Source organism: Populus nigra, chromosome 1, assembly GCF_951802175.1.
Source record: "Populus nigra chromosome 1, ddPopNigr1.1, whole genome shotgun sequence".
In the NCBI taxonomy this organism is placed as follows: domain Eukaryota; kingdom Viridiplantae; phylum Streptophyta; class Magnoliopsida; order Malpighiales; family Salicaceae; genus Populus; species Populus nigra.
The window spans coordinates 39,097,747-39,108,949 of record NC_084852.1 but is presented as its reverse complement, the minus strand read 5'-3'; the positions used below and the strand labels follow the sequence as shown (position 1 = coordinate 39,108,949).

Here is an 11,203-nt window from a genome sequence, read left to right as displayed (position 1 = left end):
CTGCACGCACAAGCTACTGAAAAACGAAAAAAAAAGTATATTTGGATTCACTAACGGTCATTCTGTCCTTAAGTTATGGAAAATACAAAGTCAAGAAAAAGGAAAACAAGGCTTGTTTCGTGTCATTTGTGGGGTTCCTTTTTTCTTTCATATATATATATATAAACAGAAACAAAAAACTTGCTTGCCTGCTTTGATTTTAAAAAATTTTGCCCAATAATTGTCAGTTTTTTATTTAAAAAAAATTTCGGAAACAAAAAATAGAAAAAAAACAAGCTTTTGTTTTTATCTTCAAATTTTTTAAAACACAAACAGAAATAATATCAAATTAACAACATAGAAGCAAAATCATCTAAATTCAAGAATCTGAATTATGCTTACGTTGCTCTATTCCCTTACCGTGGAATCCTTGTGATAACACGTGCTAACGATGGTGAGGTTACAAGAAGCCAAGGCAGGAAACTTCCATATAAAAGTCGCCTTCCAGATATCCTTGGCCAAAATATTAATAAAAGAACATATTCTCATTTTCTTCAATGAAGTTTCGAACATCCTATTTTCGTTTTCCCTTGCTAACTCGGTTACTGAATTTTTCAGAACCCAGAAACTTATCTTAAAATAATAATTAACAACCGACTTTTGAATATTAATTATAGAGACAAGGAGAAGAATAAGATTATTGACAATTCATATACATCAGAATTGAAATTAGTGAACAGATTCAAAGCTGGTGTGATATTTTACATCATGATACCCGCCCCCAGATATGGAGGCTATGGCAGAAGATGGTGAGCATATTTTCATAGAAAATCAGCAAGATGGCGTGGCTAGCTAGTGCAGCAAGGGAGGATACCCCCATGGGTGATGGTGAAGCTTGAAATCTTAGTTAAGCCAAGTCATTATGATATTGGTCTTAATTCTCTCTACTTTTATCTATTTATTTTAATGAATGCTCTTTTCTGGAATCGTCGGGGTGCTGGGAATATTCAATTTAGCTCTATTATTCACGATTACAAGAGAATCTATGGGTTCAATATATTGGCCATTGCTGAACCAAGGATAAGTGGGAAAAAAGCAGACAAGGTTATAGAACAATTGAAGTTTGATTCTTGTTTTAGAATAGAAGCCCAGGGAAGGTTTGAGGGGTTATGGTTACTGTGGAACAAGGGCATAGTAGATATTTAGATTCTTCAATCTTCACAGCATTTCATCCATACAAAGGTGAACGTGATTGATGACTCAACTTGGTTGTGCATTGTGGTATCTGTGAATTCAAATAATTAATTGAAGAGGGAATGCTTCAAACTGCTTTCAATTTTGGCTTGGTCCATTTCATCTCCATGGTCGGTATTGGGAGATTTCAATTAAGTTATATCAGCTACTGAGAAGGTGAGAGTCATGCTAGTGGATGTTAGAAGATGCATTCGGTTTGGGAGTTGGATCCAGTCGGAAAGCAAAACATTTATCCTTGGCTGGGAGAGCAACTCTTTACAAGTCTGTGCTAGCAGCTATTCCATTGTATTCTATGCAATCCTCACTTATCCTGAAGTCCACCCGTTATGAGATTAAGAAAATCTGCAGAATTTTCATCTGGGGTCAGAAAGAGGACAAGAATAAGATCCATCTAATTTGGTGGAATGAGCTCTGCAAACCGAAATTGGATGGTGGTATAGGAATAAGGAAAATGCACTCAGTAAACAAAGCAAATTATCATGAAGATTGGATGGGGGGCCATTCACGAAAGACAAGTTTGTGATAAGCAAATATATCAGAGCGCAGTAACCCACTACTCAGGTTCAAGCGAGAGAGAGAGACTCTCCTCTTTAGAAAGTTGTTTTTAATGAAATGGTCTCTTGTGATTCAAGGTACTAGATGGTCAATTAGCAATGGTAGAAATGCGCAATTCTGGATGGATAATTAGTTAGTAGGATTGTGACCGTTAATTGATTATACAAACCAGGTGATTACTGAAAATATGAAAAAAGGTTTTTGTGGCTAATAATGATCAATGTAATTCTGGGAGGTGAAGATTCAACGTGTTTATCGAGAAGCAAATTCAGTCAGCTAATTTTAATTTATCAATGAATCCTCCTAATAAGAATAATTGGATTTTAACCTCACTTCCTATGAGTTTGTATTTAAGTTTATACTATGATCCAATTGGATCCTGTAACACAAGCTTAGTTTAATCTTTAGGGCTGTAAAGCCCTGATTATTTATAATTATTATTTTAAAAAAACAACTTTTAACAAGTTTGAAGTAATGTGGTTATCGATCGCTTCCAAGGATCGAACCACCATAAAACTCGACGACTCAAATTCTCTGTGGAGGAATTTAGTGATGAGAGAGGCCCATGTCTGAAGAGAAGAAGTAGACGTGAAAGGACGCATTATAAAATTGAATTTTGGGCTCATGACAAGCCAGAACATTGATGAGGTTCATGCTGGTAAGGTCCCGTGTGGGCCATTTTCTAGGCTTGATATGACTGATATGTTAAAGGCCTTGCAGAAAGCCACATCAAATCCATAAGGCCTCTCCAGAGAGCACATGCTGAGTTCAAATAGTGGTCGGCCATATGGATTATAAAAAATAAAAAGCTCTATTTGAAAGCATATGTTAAGTAAGAATTTACAGATTCATTCAAGACTACCAAAATTGTCTTTATTTTTTTAGCACAAGAATATCCAAGGAAAGCAGAAACAGGGCAAGAGATAAGAGAGCCTACTGCTTGCCAGGTCTCCCCCGTAGAGACTGCCAAAAAACAGGCCAGTTCTTCTGAGCCTCGTTCCAACCCCAAAATGATCCTTCTCTCTTTGGATCCCAACTGGAGGACACAATGCCATAACTCACACCTAGTAAGGCAGACCCGAAGAAGATGAAGGACACAATAAAAGGCACCCATGTAGGCACATCAATCTTCAAACCAACTTTGAGATAGTAGAAGAATGGGAAGAACAACACTCCAACAAACAAGGGAGCCCCCACCGAGATTCCCATCCTGGTCATCATCCTGTTAGTCACTACTTCGGGTATTACCCCGGCATCTGGTTCTTCTTGCTCCTCCTCCTCGTCGTCCTCGTCATCTTCATCATTGCCTGGCTTTGATTTCTTGGTCTTTTTGCTTCTCTTCGGAGGTTGACCAAAGCCTCTTGGGCTATTCAAGGTTGCATATAGGGATGAGGGATGTGACAAGCGAGATTGATTTTGGAAAAAACCTGGTATGGGAACTGGAAATCGCAAGGTTTGTTTGGCTGGAACAAGCGAAGAAGGGGAGTTTGAGGCTCGTTCACAAATACGATCAATCTAAAAGCCAGATGCAAACTACAATTGTTATGGACAAACCATCGCAGATTTAAAGAAATCAGCAGGCTAACAAATCTAAGTGATGTTTGAAACAATTAAACAAGAAACATGAAACTTGCTGTTTGATTAAGAAATTCAATCACACTGAGCTGAATTGTCCTAGAAGAAAAAACTAATTGTTTAAACCTCGTCAAACATTTATGTCCACCACAATTTCGCAAATTGCAGTTTATGCAAAGCAATTGTATTCCCTGAACACTTTTGGTGCACAAAGCTCAACCAAACCAAAGCTGTAATATCAAATTTTGTCCAAAGTTTTTAACCAAGAAAGCACCCCATGCAAGTCTTTTCTTAAATGCTGTCTAACATTTTCTCTATCCTCTCTCACAAAGTAGTATTCTTGAAATGCTTAGCAGTACTATTTAACTCAATTACTGGTTGTGCTTCTAACATTTCATTGTGATACACTGTATAAATTGAAATGGAAATTGGGATCTAATCTAATCTAATCAAACGGGATTGCAGAGAGGCAGAAACAGAAACTTTTAGAAACTAAAAAAAACATTTATATATCTTAAGAATCCTGGACTTTCTGAAGTATGACATGTGCGTATTTTCTTCCACTCACTAAAGATACCATTTCCCTGAAAATTGAAGAACCCAAATGCAAAAAAGAATGACTGCAAAGCCTTTTCAATAAAAGTTGTTTCCTAGTAAGAAATTCATAAAATCCCACCAGATCTGAACAAGAAAGAGACGCATTCATGAACCTAGTAACAATTCTAACCAATAAATTAAAAACAAAAATTCAAATTGCTTTACTGTATCCAACAATAAAGACGAAAACAATTATTGGGCTCGATAAACAGATAACACCAGTTTCTCTCTACAGGCTACAGATTATAGAATTGCCAGGAAGATAAATTTCAATACTTACTAGTTATTACCTTGGAAAAAAGAGATGTTGAAGAGAGCTTGTAAGGCCAAGAAAATGGTGATGTTGAGGATGATAGTCTCACTACTCCAGCTGCTATTTCAGCCATTCACTTCTTCTTTATCTCCTTCTCTTTCTTGCTTTTGTGTCCTGAGTGTAGATAAGGCAATTTAGCTAACACTAAACCTTAACTTCCGAGTAGAGACATGCTTGCAGTATTATTTAGCTCTTCCTCAGAAAACCAGAGGGGCTCAGTGTAGTTTAAAGTTGGGAGAGGATAAGGTTACTTGCATGTTCATGGAGAAACAAACACTTGTTGATTTTTCTTCTGAGCGAACTACAAATCAGTCCCCCAAGGCCCCCATGTGTTCTGAATTCCAAATTATATCCTCTACTGCAAAGTTTCTTTTAATTTTACCACTAAAATATTTCCCTTTTTATTACTATATAGGCTTTTCATTTTCATTTACTAAGAACTCCATTTTTCTTCACTATTGTTCTTCTTTTGGCTTTCGAGGAAACCGATGTTTGTAAGGATTAAATATGAAGTCAGTGTATATTATGCTTCCAACGTTATCATTTAGATTTCGAATATAGGAAAAAAATTATCAAAAAAATATTTCCTCACGAATGCATCGATCATGAGAAATAATGTGCAAAAACTAACTAACACGAGCTTAATTAGACATCTCTAAAAGATCAAAAAACAACTCATTATATGCCAAATCATAAAAGATCTCTTTGAAAGCAAACAAATTCTATCGAATTGGGTAAATTGTGATCGTTTGAGTCTTGTAAATCAAAAGATAATCTATTAATATTCAATGAAAAATTCCAGTTGTAAGCAAAACAAAATTTAGTGAAAGCCTTGTATATATAATTTCTAATCAATTTTATTTTTTTTCTTTGTTTTTAAAATTTGATATAAATTAATAGAAAATTCGCAAATAACAACAAAAATACCTATGAAAAATACTCCATCAATAATTTTTATTAGAGAAGAAAAATTCAACCTTGCTACAAGAAATTTTCATTTTAAACTCTGTAATCAGGAAAATTCAACATTGTCTTCAAGAATTTCTGTTTTTTAACCCTATCATCAGGAAATATCAGTTTCGATCCTATGATCAAGAAAAAATAGCTAACCCTACTATTAAGAAGTTTCATATTCAATCATGCAATTAGGATATCTCAGGCCTAATCCTATAACCATGTAAGTTATTTCTAAACCATGAGATAGGTCACCTCTCTAATTAACCATTTTTAGATTTAATACCATCTTGGTAGGTTGTCTATTATAATGAGATCATAATATGATTTCTAAGCTTGTCACATTTTTTTTTCTTTCAAATATGTGATTTCTATAGGTGTTAGATCCTTTTCAAATATCACCATTTTCTTTGCAAACTTACTGCACAAAATCTTTTACGTGACTTTGGATTGTAAACATTGTAAAGATAAGAAAATTGTCATAACCTAATTTATTGCCTTTATTTTTGTATATATTTTAAAAATTAGAAAACAAAATCCAAAAATATGTCTTTTTCATAAATTTAGTTAATTTGTAATCATTTCATCATTTTTGTGTGTAAAACAAGTCATGAAAATCATTAAAAAAAAACAAAAAAAAACATATAGTAGGGGTTGAAATTGGACAAATAATTGAGCATCACAAACATATATTAAGTTTGAGAGTTTTTGGGGCCATGATTGAGAGTTTTAAATTGAAGAGAGATTTGAGAAAATAGCTTAATTTGATTTAATTTGGCTAAAAGTTAAAAAAGTTTGAAGTTCAATGATGATTTTGAAACAAATAATCAAGTTAAAAATCAATAAAAAGCTTAATCGAAGAAGAAAATCAAAGTTAGGAATTCGATTGGTCAAAATTGCACAATTTTGAGAACCGATGATGAATTTGCAATAAATTATTAAATATAGAGGCCTAAATTGATTCAATTAGGGGTATAAATAAGAAGAAAAATGTGATGTAGGGCTAATTTGATTAAAATTAAAAATTTCAAAACTTAAGAACTATATTGGAAATGAGGAAATGTTTGTCCTATTTTTTTTAATCCATTTGTTTTGATTTAGTCCAACTAATTCATTGATAATCCAATTAATTCCAATTAAGTCCAATCGAATTGATTTAATTCAATTCAGTCTCAAATTAATTCTATTTTTGTCCAATTGTTTTCAATTGATTCAATTTAGTCCAATAATTAAATCTATCTAATATTCCATTTTTAATTTCTTCTTCAATTAAAATCTTTATTGACTTCTAGCTTAGCAATTTATTTCAGAATCATTATTGAACTTTAGAGTTTTTTCACTCTTAGCCAAGTGAAATCAAATTAAATTTTTTTCTCAATTTCCTCTTCAATTTAAAACTCTCAGTTGTTGCCTAAGGATTCTCAAACTTCATTTATGCATGGGATGCTCAATTATTAGTCTAATTTCAACCCCAACCATTTTCTTTTATTATTATTATTATTTTCATGATTTATTTTCTTAACACAAAGAAAAATGATGAAACGATTAAAAACTAACTAAATTTACTAAAATCACATATTTTTGGAATTTTTTTCTAATTTTTAAAATATATACAAAAATAGAAGTAAAAGATTGGGTTAAGACAATAACCACACCCACCACCACTGCCGGAGCTTCATCTTACCGATAGTAATAGCATAATCTACTCATCAGCAAACATAGAAAATTTTAGCCAAATTAAACTTGGACAACTTTTCTGTCTTTTTTTTTCTATCACCTATGGTAGGCATAAAACCCTCGACATTGATCAACCCTAACCTGACAGACCAACCTCTACCACCTAAAAACAAAGAGAAAAGAATGAGAGAGAGAGAGAGAACTGAAAGTTTCACACAAAGGATCTCTTATAAGGTGATGAAATTGTTGTTACTACAAGAAAGAAGAAGAAGAGATGCATCCTACAAGGTGATCCACGTGTCTCTATCCCTTGCTAACGTATACAATGATGTGCCACCTATGATTGCCATCACGAGCACATATCAAACACGCACCACCATTATCTCTCACTATTCTAGTAATCTCTAGTCGATTCCTGTAATTTTAGAAGGTCGATTTCGAACCCTAATGCATTAACTTATCTATTCTCAACGAATTGTGTGATTTGTGTGACGTCTTTGATCATGTTGATTTATTTATGTTAAATAACATATGTTGCATTGACTTATTTGTGTTGAATGATTTGTGCTACGTTATCAATCTTATTTAAGGTGTTTTGATTTTTATATATAAAAGTTTTGAGTTTTATGGAAGGATTTTTTTTAACGAGGGATTATTTATTTATTATTGGATGTGTAGATTCTATGTGAGGATCATATGCCAATTTTTAGTCCAAAAACAATTTGTGCTTAGATATTAATTTTCAACTAGTTTTCAAAATTTATAAAACAAATGATAGGATTATTTTCATATTTAAAAGAGTAGTTACGAAATCCAATGTTTACCATCCATATGGGTCCATGCCCATTATAAAAATTTCCAAACGATAAATTAAATCTTCTATTTTAAGGATTAATATTAAAAATAAAAAAATCAATGAAATTTTTTATTTTAAAGATTAACATTAATTTTTTTGGTCAAAAATAAAAAATCAACAACATCTTATATTTCTAGGGATTAATATCAATTTTTTTGTAAAAAATAAAAAATCAATGAAATCTCCTTTTATTAAGGATTAATGTCAATTTTTTTTGTCCAAATCAAATATCGATGAAATATTAACATCAAAATCTTTGATGTCCTATGAAAAATAAATCACAAAATAAGCCTAGAAATAATTTAGTATGATAGAATAAATTTATGAGAAAATACTAAGTAAATGTTACTTATCATTTGAAAGGCTGCGATAATGATAACGTTGATTCATTACCTGATTTTCTAAGACTAATATTTATTTTACAAAATTTAATTTAATTTAATTATTAGGTGATGATTTTGATTTCAAAGTCCGTGAATGTCACTTTAACTTATTCTTATCCTCAATTTTTTTTTTTTAAATTTTGAATTATAATTCAAAACTAAAGTTATAATTCAAAAGTCATGTCCAGCATACATTAAAAGCTGCTGGATTTTGTGTTTCCTATATAATGTATACAGATTTCTAACAATTTTATCATCGTCACTCCGCGTATCAAAGCAAACAGTATTCGCATAAAGCACAATGAAAGCAACGCAGGAGCTGCAAATTTCAAAACATATTTAATTGTTGGATTCCACAAAATGATATGAAAGGCACACAACTCGGTTGCAAGAAAGCGCATATATATATATATATATATATATATATATCCGTGACAGGTAGGGCACACAAAGGAGAAGCGCATAAGGAGTAGGAATGGATTGGTTTGGAAGAAAAGATTGGTGATCATCCAACTATGAGAAATAAAAATTTAACAACATGACGAGATTTTCATATTTTCCTCACATTCCAGAAAAAAAAAATACCTGAAAACATATAATGAAACATATATAAGAAAATTACTAAAAGAAATCATCAAACAAAGCAATTAATTAAGAAAAACCTCCCATTTTTCCATGCTACCCTTTTCAAGATTTGAATATGAGGGTTTGAGGATAAAAGGTGAACAACATATCTCGTGATCATGTGATCAACAACCCCTCCTTGTCGAAATCAATAGATGACTTACGAGAAGGCGGGAGGGAGTACCTGGATGAGAAGCTCCTCTCCATAAGATCATCATCCTCGGGACGTCGTCTTGAACCCTGGTCGAAGTTAAGGGCATAACTCGAAGGATCATACTGAAATCTCCCGTATTGAGTGCCACCGCCTGGCTTCTTATTAAACCTCCGCAGAAATGTTTTCCATCTGGGGCCTGCAAGTAGTTCTGAGCAATCCCGGATTCTCATCCATCCCCGAAACCACCATGATTCTGGGCTCGTTGTGCGGTCTACAGGCTTGATTCTTTGCCAAAATCCTGGTCCAGCAGTACCACTGGACGACGGTACTGGATCTGTGGTTAAACATGGTATCCAACAACACCTTCTTTTGGCAAAAGCGAGATCATGGATATCATCATTATTATCATAAGAAGGGGAAATATCTGGGGTCTGAGAGGACATTTGATCAGGGCTACCAGATGGGTTTGCAGAGAGAATTGGAAATTAAGCCTCTTCTGATCCGCAAACCCTGGCCCTTATTTAATAATCTAATCTAATCTAAGAGAGGAATTGCTGTTTGTTTTTATTTTTTGGGATGTTTTCTTGCATCTGAAGGTTGTAACAGCAGACAGTGCAGAGTTTTGAAGGGGAGAAAAATTATATAAGAGGGTCTTGATGCATCTACGAGATGTTATCCTTTTGTAACATTGATGATGCTTCGGTTTAACACAAGAAAAACACAAGCCAGAAAAAATAAAATAGATGCCAATATACCTGTTCCCTTAACCAAACAAAAAACAGATTCTATTGCTGTACGTGCTCCTAAATAGTACTCGCCAGCCTTATATTCCGTTACGCTACGGCATGATTTCAGGTTAATTTTCAAGTAAAAGATGAGTATGTATACATATATATTAAAAAAAAAATGGGTATCATAATTTTTCTAACTGGGAAACAAAAAGATGCATGCTTAACAAAATAAATTAAATAGAAAAGAATTTATTAATGCTAATTAAATAATAAAATGGGAAGCTGACCTCCTTAGTAAAAAAAGATAACTCAAAAATATATATGTTTGACACATATTGTTCATTATATTCAACATGTTTTTATGTATTTTATGTTAGAGCTTAATTTTGTTGTTAATAACAAAACAAAATATTGCATTATATAAATACAACTAATTTATAAAAAAATACTAGAGGAGAAAATCGGAGAAAAAAAAACATGTAAAAAGCTAATCACTGTTTAAAAACAAAGTTAAACCCAAAAGTTAAAAGAATAAGGAGAGGGCATTACTAAATATTTAAATAGAAAAATAAAAGAAGAATCAGGCATTGAGGGGTACTGTAGCAGGCTAGGCCTAAGCTCCTGACCTACAATCAAATAGCTCATGCGCAAATGGAATTTGTTTTTATTTTTTCTCAAGAGCAGACATCATCTGCTCTAGTTTTTTTCTTATGAGTTATGGCAGGTGACCTGTCGCATGATGGAACTTCTTTTGGTCACCGCCAATTGTGCCCAGGTTCTTGGGCCATAAAAACCTTTTTTTTATATATATATATACTTATTTTAACATGAAAATCCTTATAATTTTTTTAATAAACTCTTTCATGCTCCCAGAAATTCTCTCTGAAAGTTTTCTCTGCAAAACCAATGAACACTGAGAGTCTTGCTAAAGCTTGTAAAGGGTCCTTAGTTCGATACATAAGTTTGCAAGTCACATGATCCATGGTTTAAATACTTGAAGGAAAGGTTGTTGAACTCTTTTGAAGGAGAGCAGAGTCTTAGAGATGTAACTAATAAGAGTGCGTGGCTAATTGAATAGGGAACGGGATAAGAACTCACGAGACCATATATATTTCAAGTTTCATCTTTCATGACCACTAGCTAAGCTAACGAGCCGAGCTGCCTACGTGGCTTTTCAGGGTTCATCTGACCTGCATCCAAAAAGTAAAAGCATGATCCGAGTTCCCGCAGCGTCGTTAAAAAACGTAAAATTATGGAGATGTGGGGGAAACTAAGGAGACAGTAGTGTTAGGATTTGTTTGTTTTCAAAGAGTACTGAAGCAGAAAGCCAAGACCGAGATCTCGGTAGGTATTGAATGAACCTGTGGACGAGCTTAACTTATAATTCAAATATGTGTCGCCTTATAGAGCAATCATTAAATTGAAAAACAGGCTAATAATATATAAATACAAAACTACTAGTAGTATGTAGAATTAGGTTGTTTTACGTACGAGATCTGACACAACTTTTTCTCCCATAGATCTCACATAAATGTTCATAGGTTTTTATGT

The 11,203-nt window shown here is 33.1% G+C and overlaps 2 protein-coding genes across 3 annotated transcripts; both read right to left on the bottom strand.

Annotated features, from left to right (window-relative positions):
* Positions 1-2,580: 2,580 nt before the first annotated feature.
* On the bottom strand, positions 2,581-4,599 carry LOC133691199 (protein PAM68, chloroplastic). 2 transcript variants are annotated; one of them, XM_062111613.1, is made up of 2 exons: positions 4,241-4,599; positions 2,581-3,251 (listed from the first exon to the last, which is right to left on the bottom strand). In XM_062111613.1, the coding sequence occupies exons 1-2, from the start codon at positions 4,344-4,346 to the stop codon at positions 2,722-2,724; spliced, it is 636 nt and encodes a 211-aa protein (XP_061967597.1). In that variant the 5' UTR covers positions 4,347-4,599; the 3' UTR covers positions 2,581-2,721. The 2 variants fall into 2 exon arrangements, with proteins under 2 accessions (XP_061967597.1, XP_061967589.1); XM_062111605.1 differs by having other exon boundaries at positions 2,581-3,303; positions 4,251-4,588.
* Positions 4,600-8,884: 4,285 nt separating this feature from the next.
* Positions 8,885-9,364, bottom strand: LOC133681839 (uncharacterized). Its single transcript, XM_062105003.1, has one exon. It carries the CDS (start codon positions 9,362-9,364, stop codon positions 8,885-8,887), a length of 480 nt encoding a protein of 159 aa, XP_061960987.1.
* Positions 9,365-11,203: the final 1,839 nt, after the last annotated feature.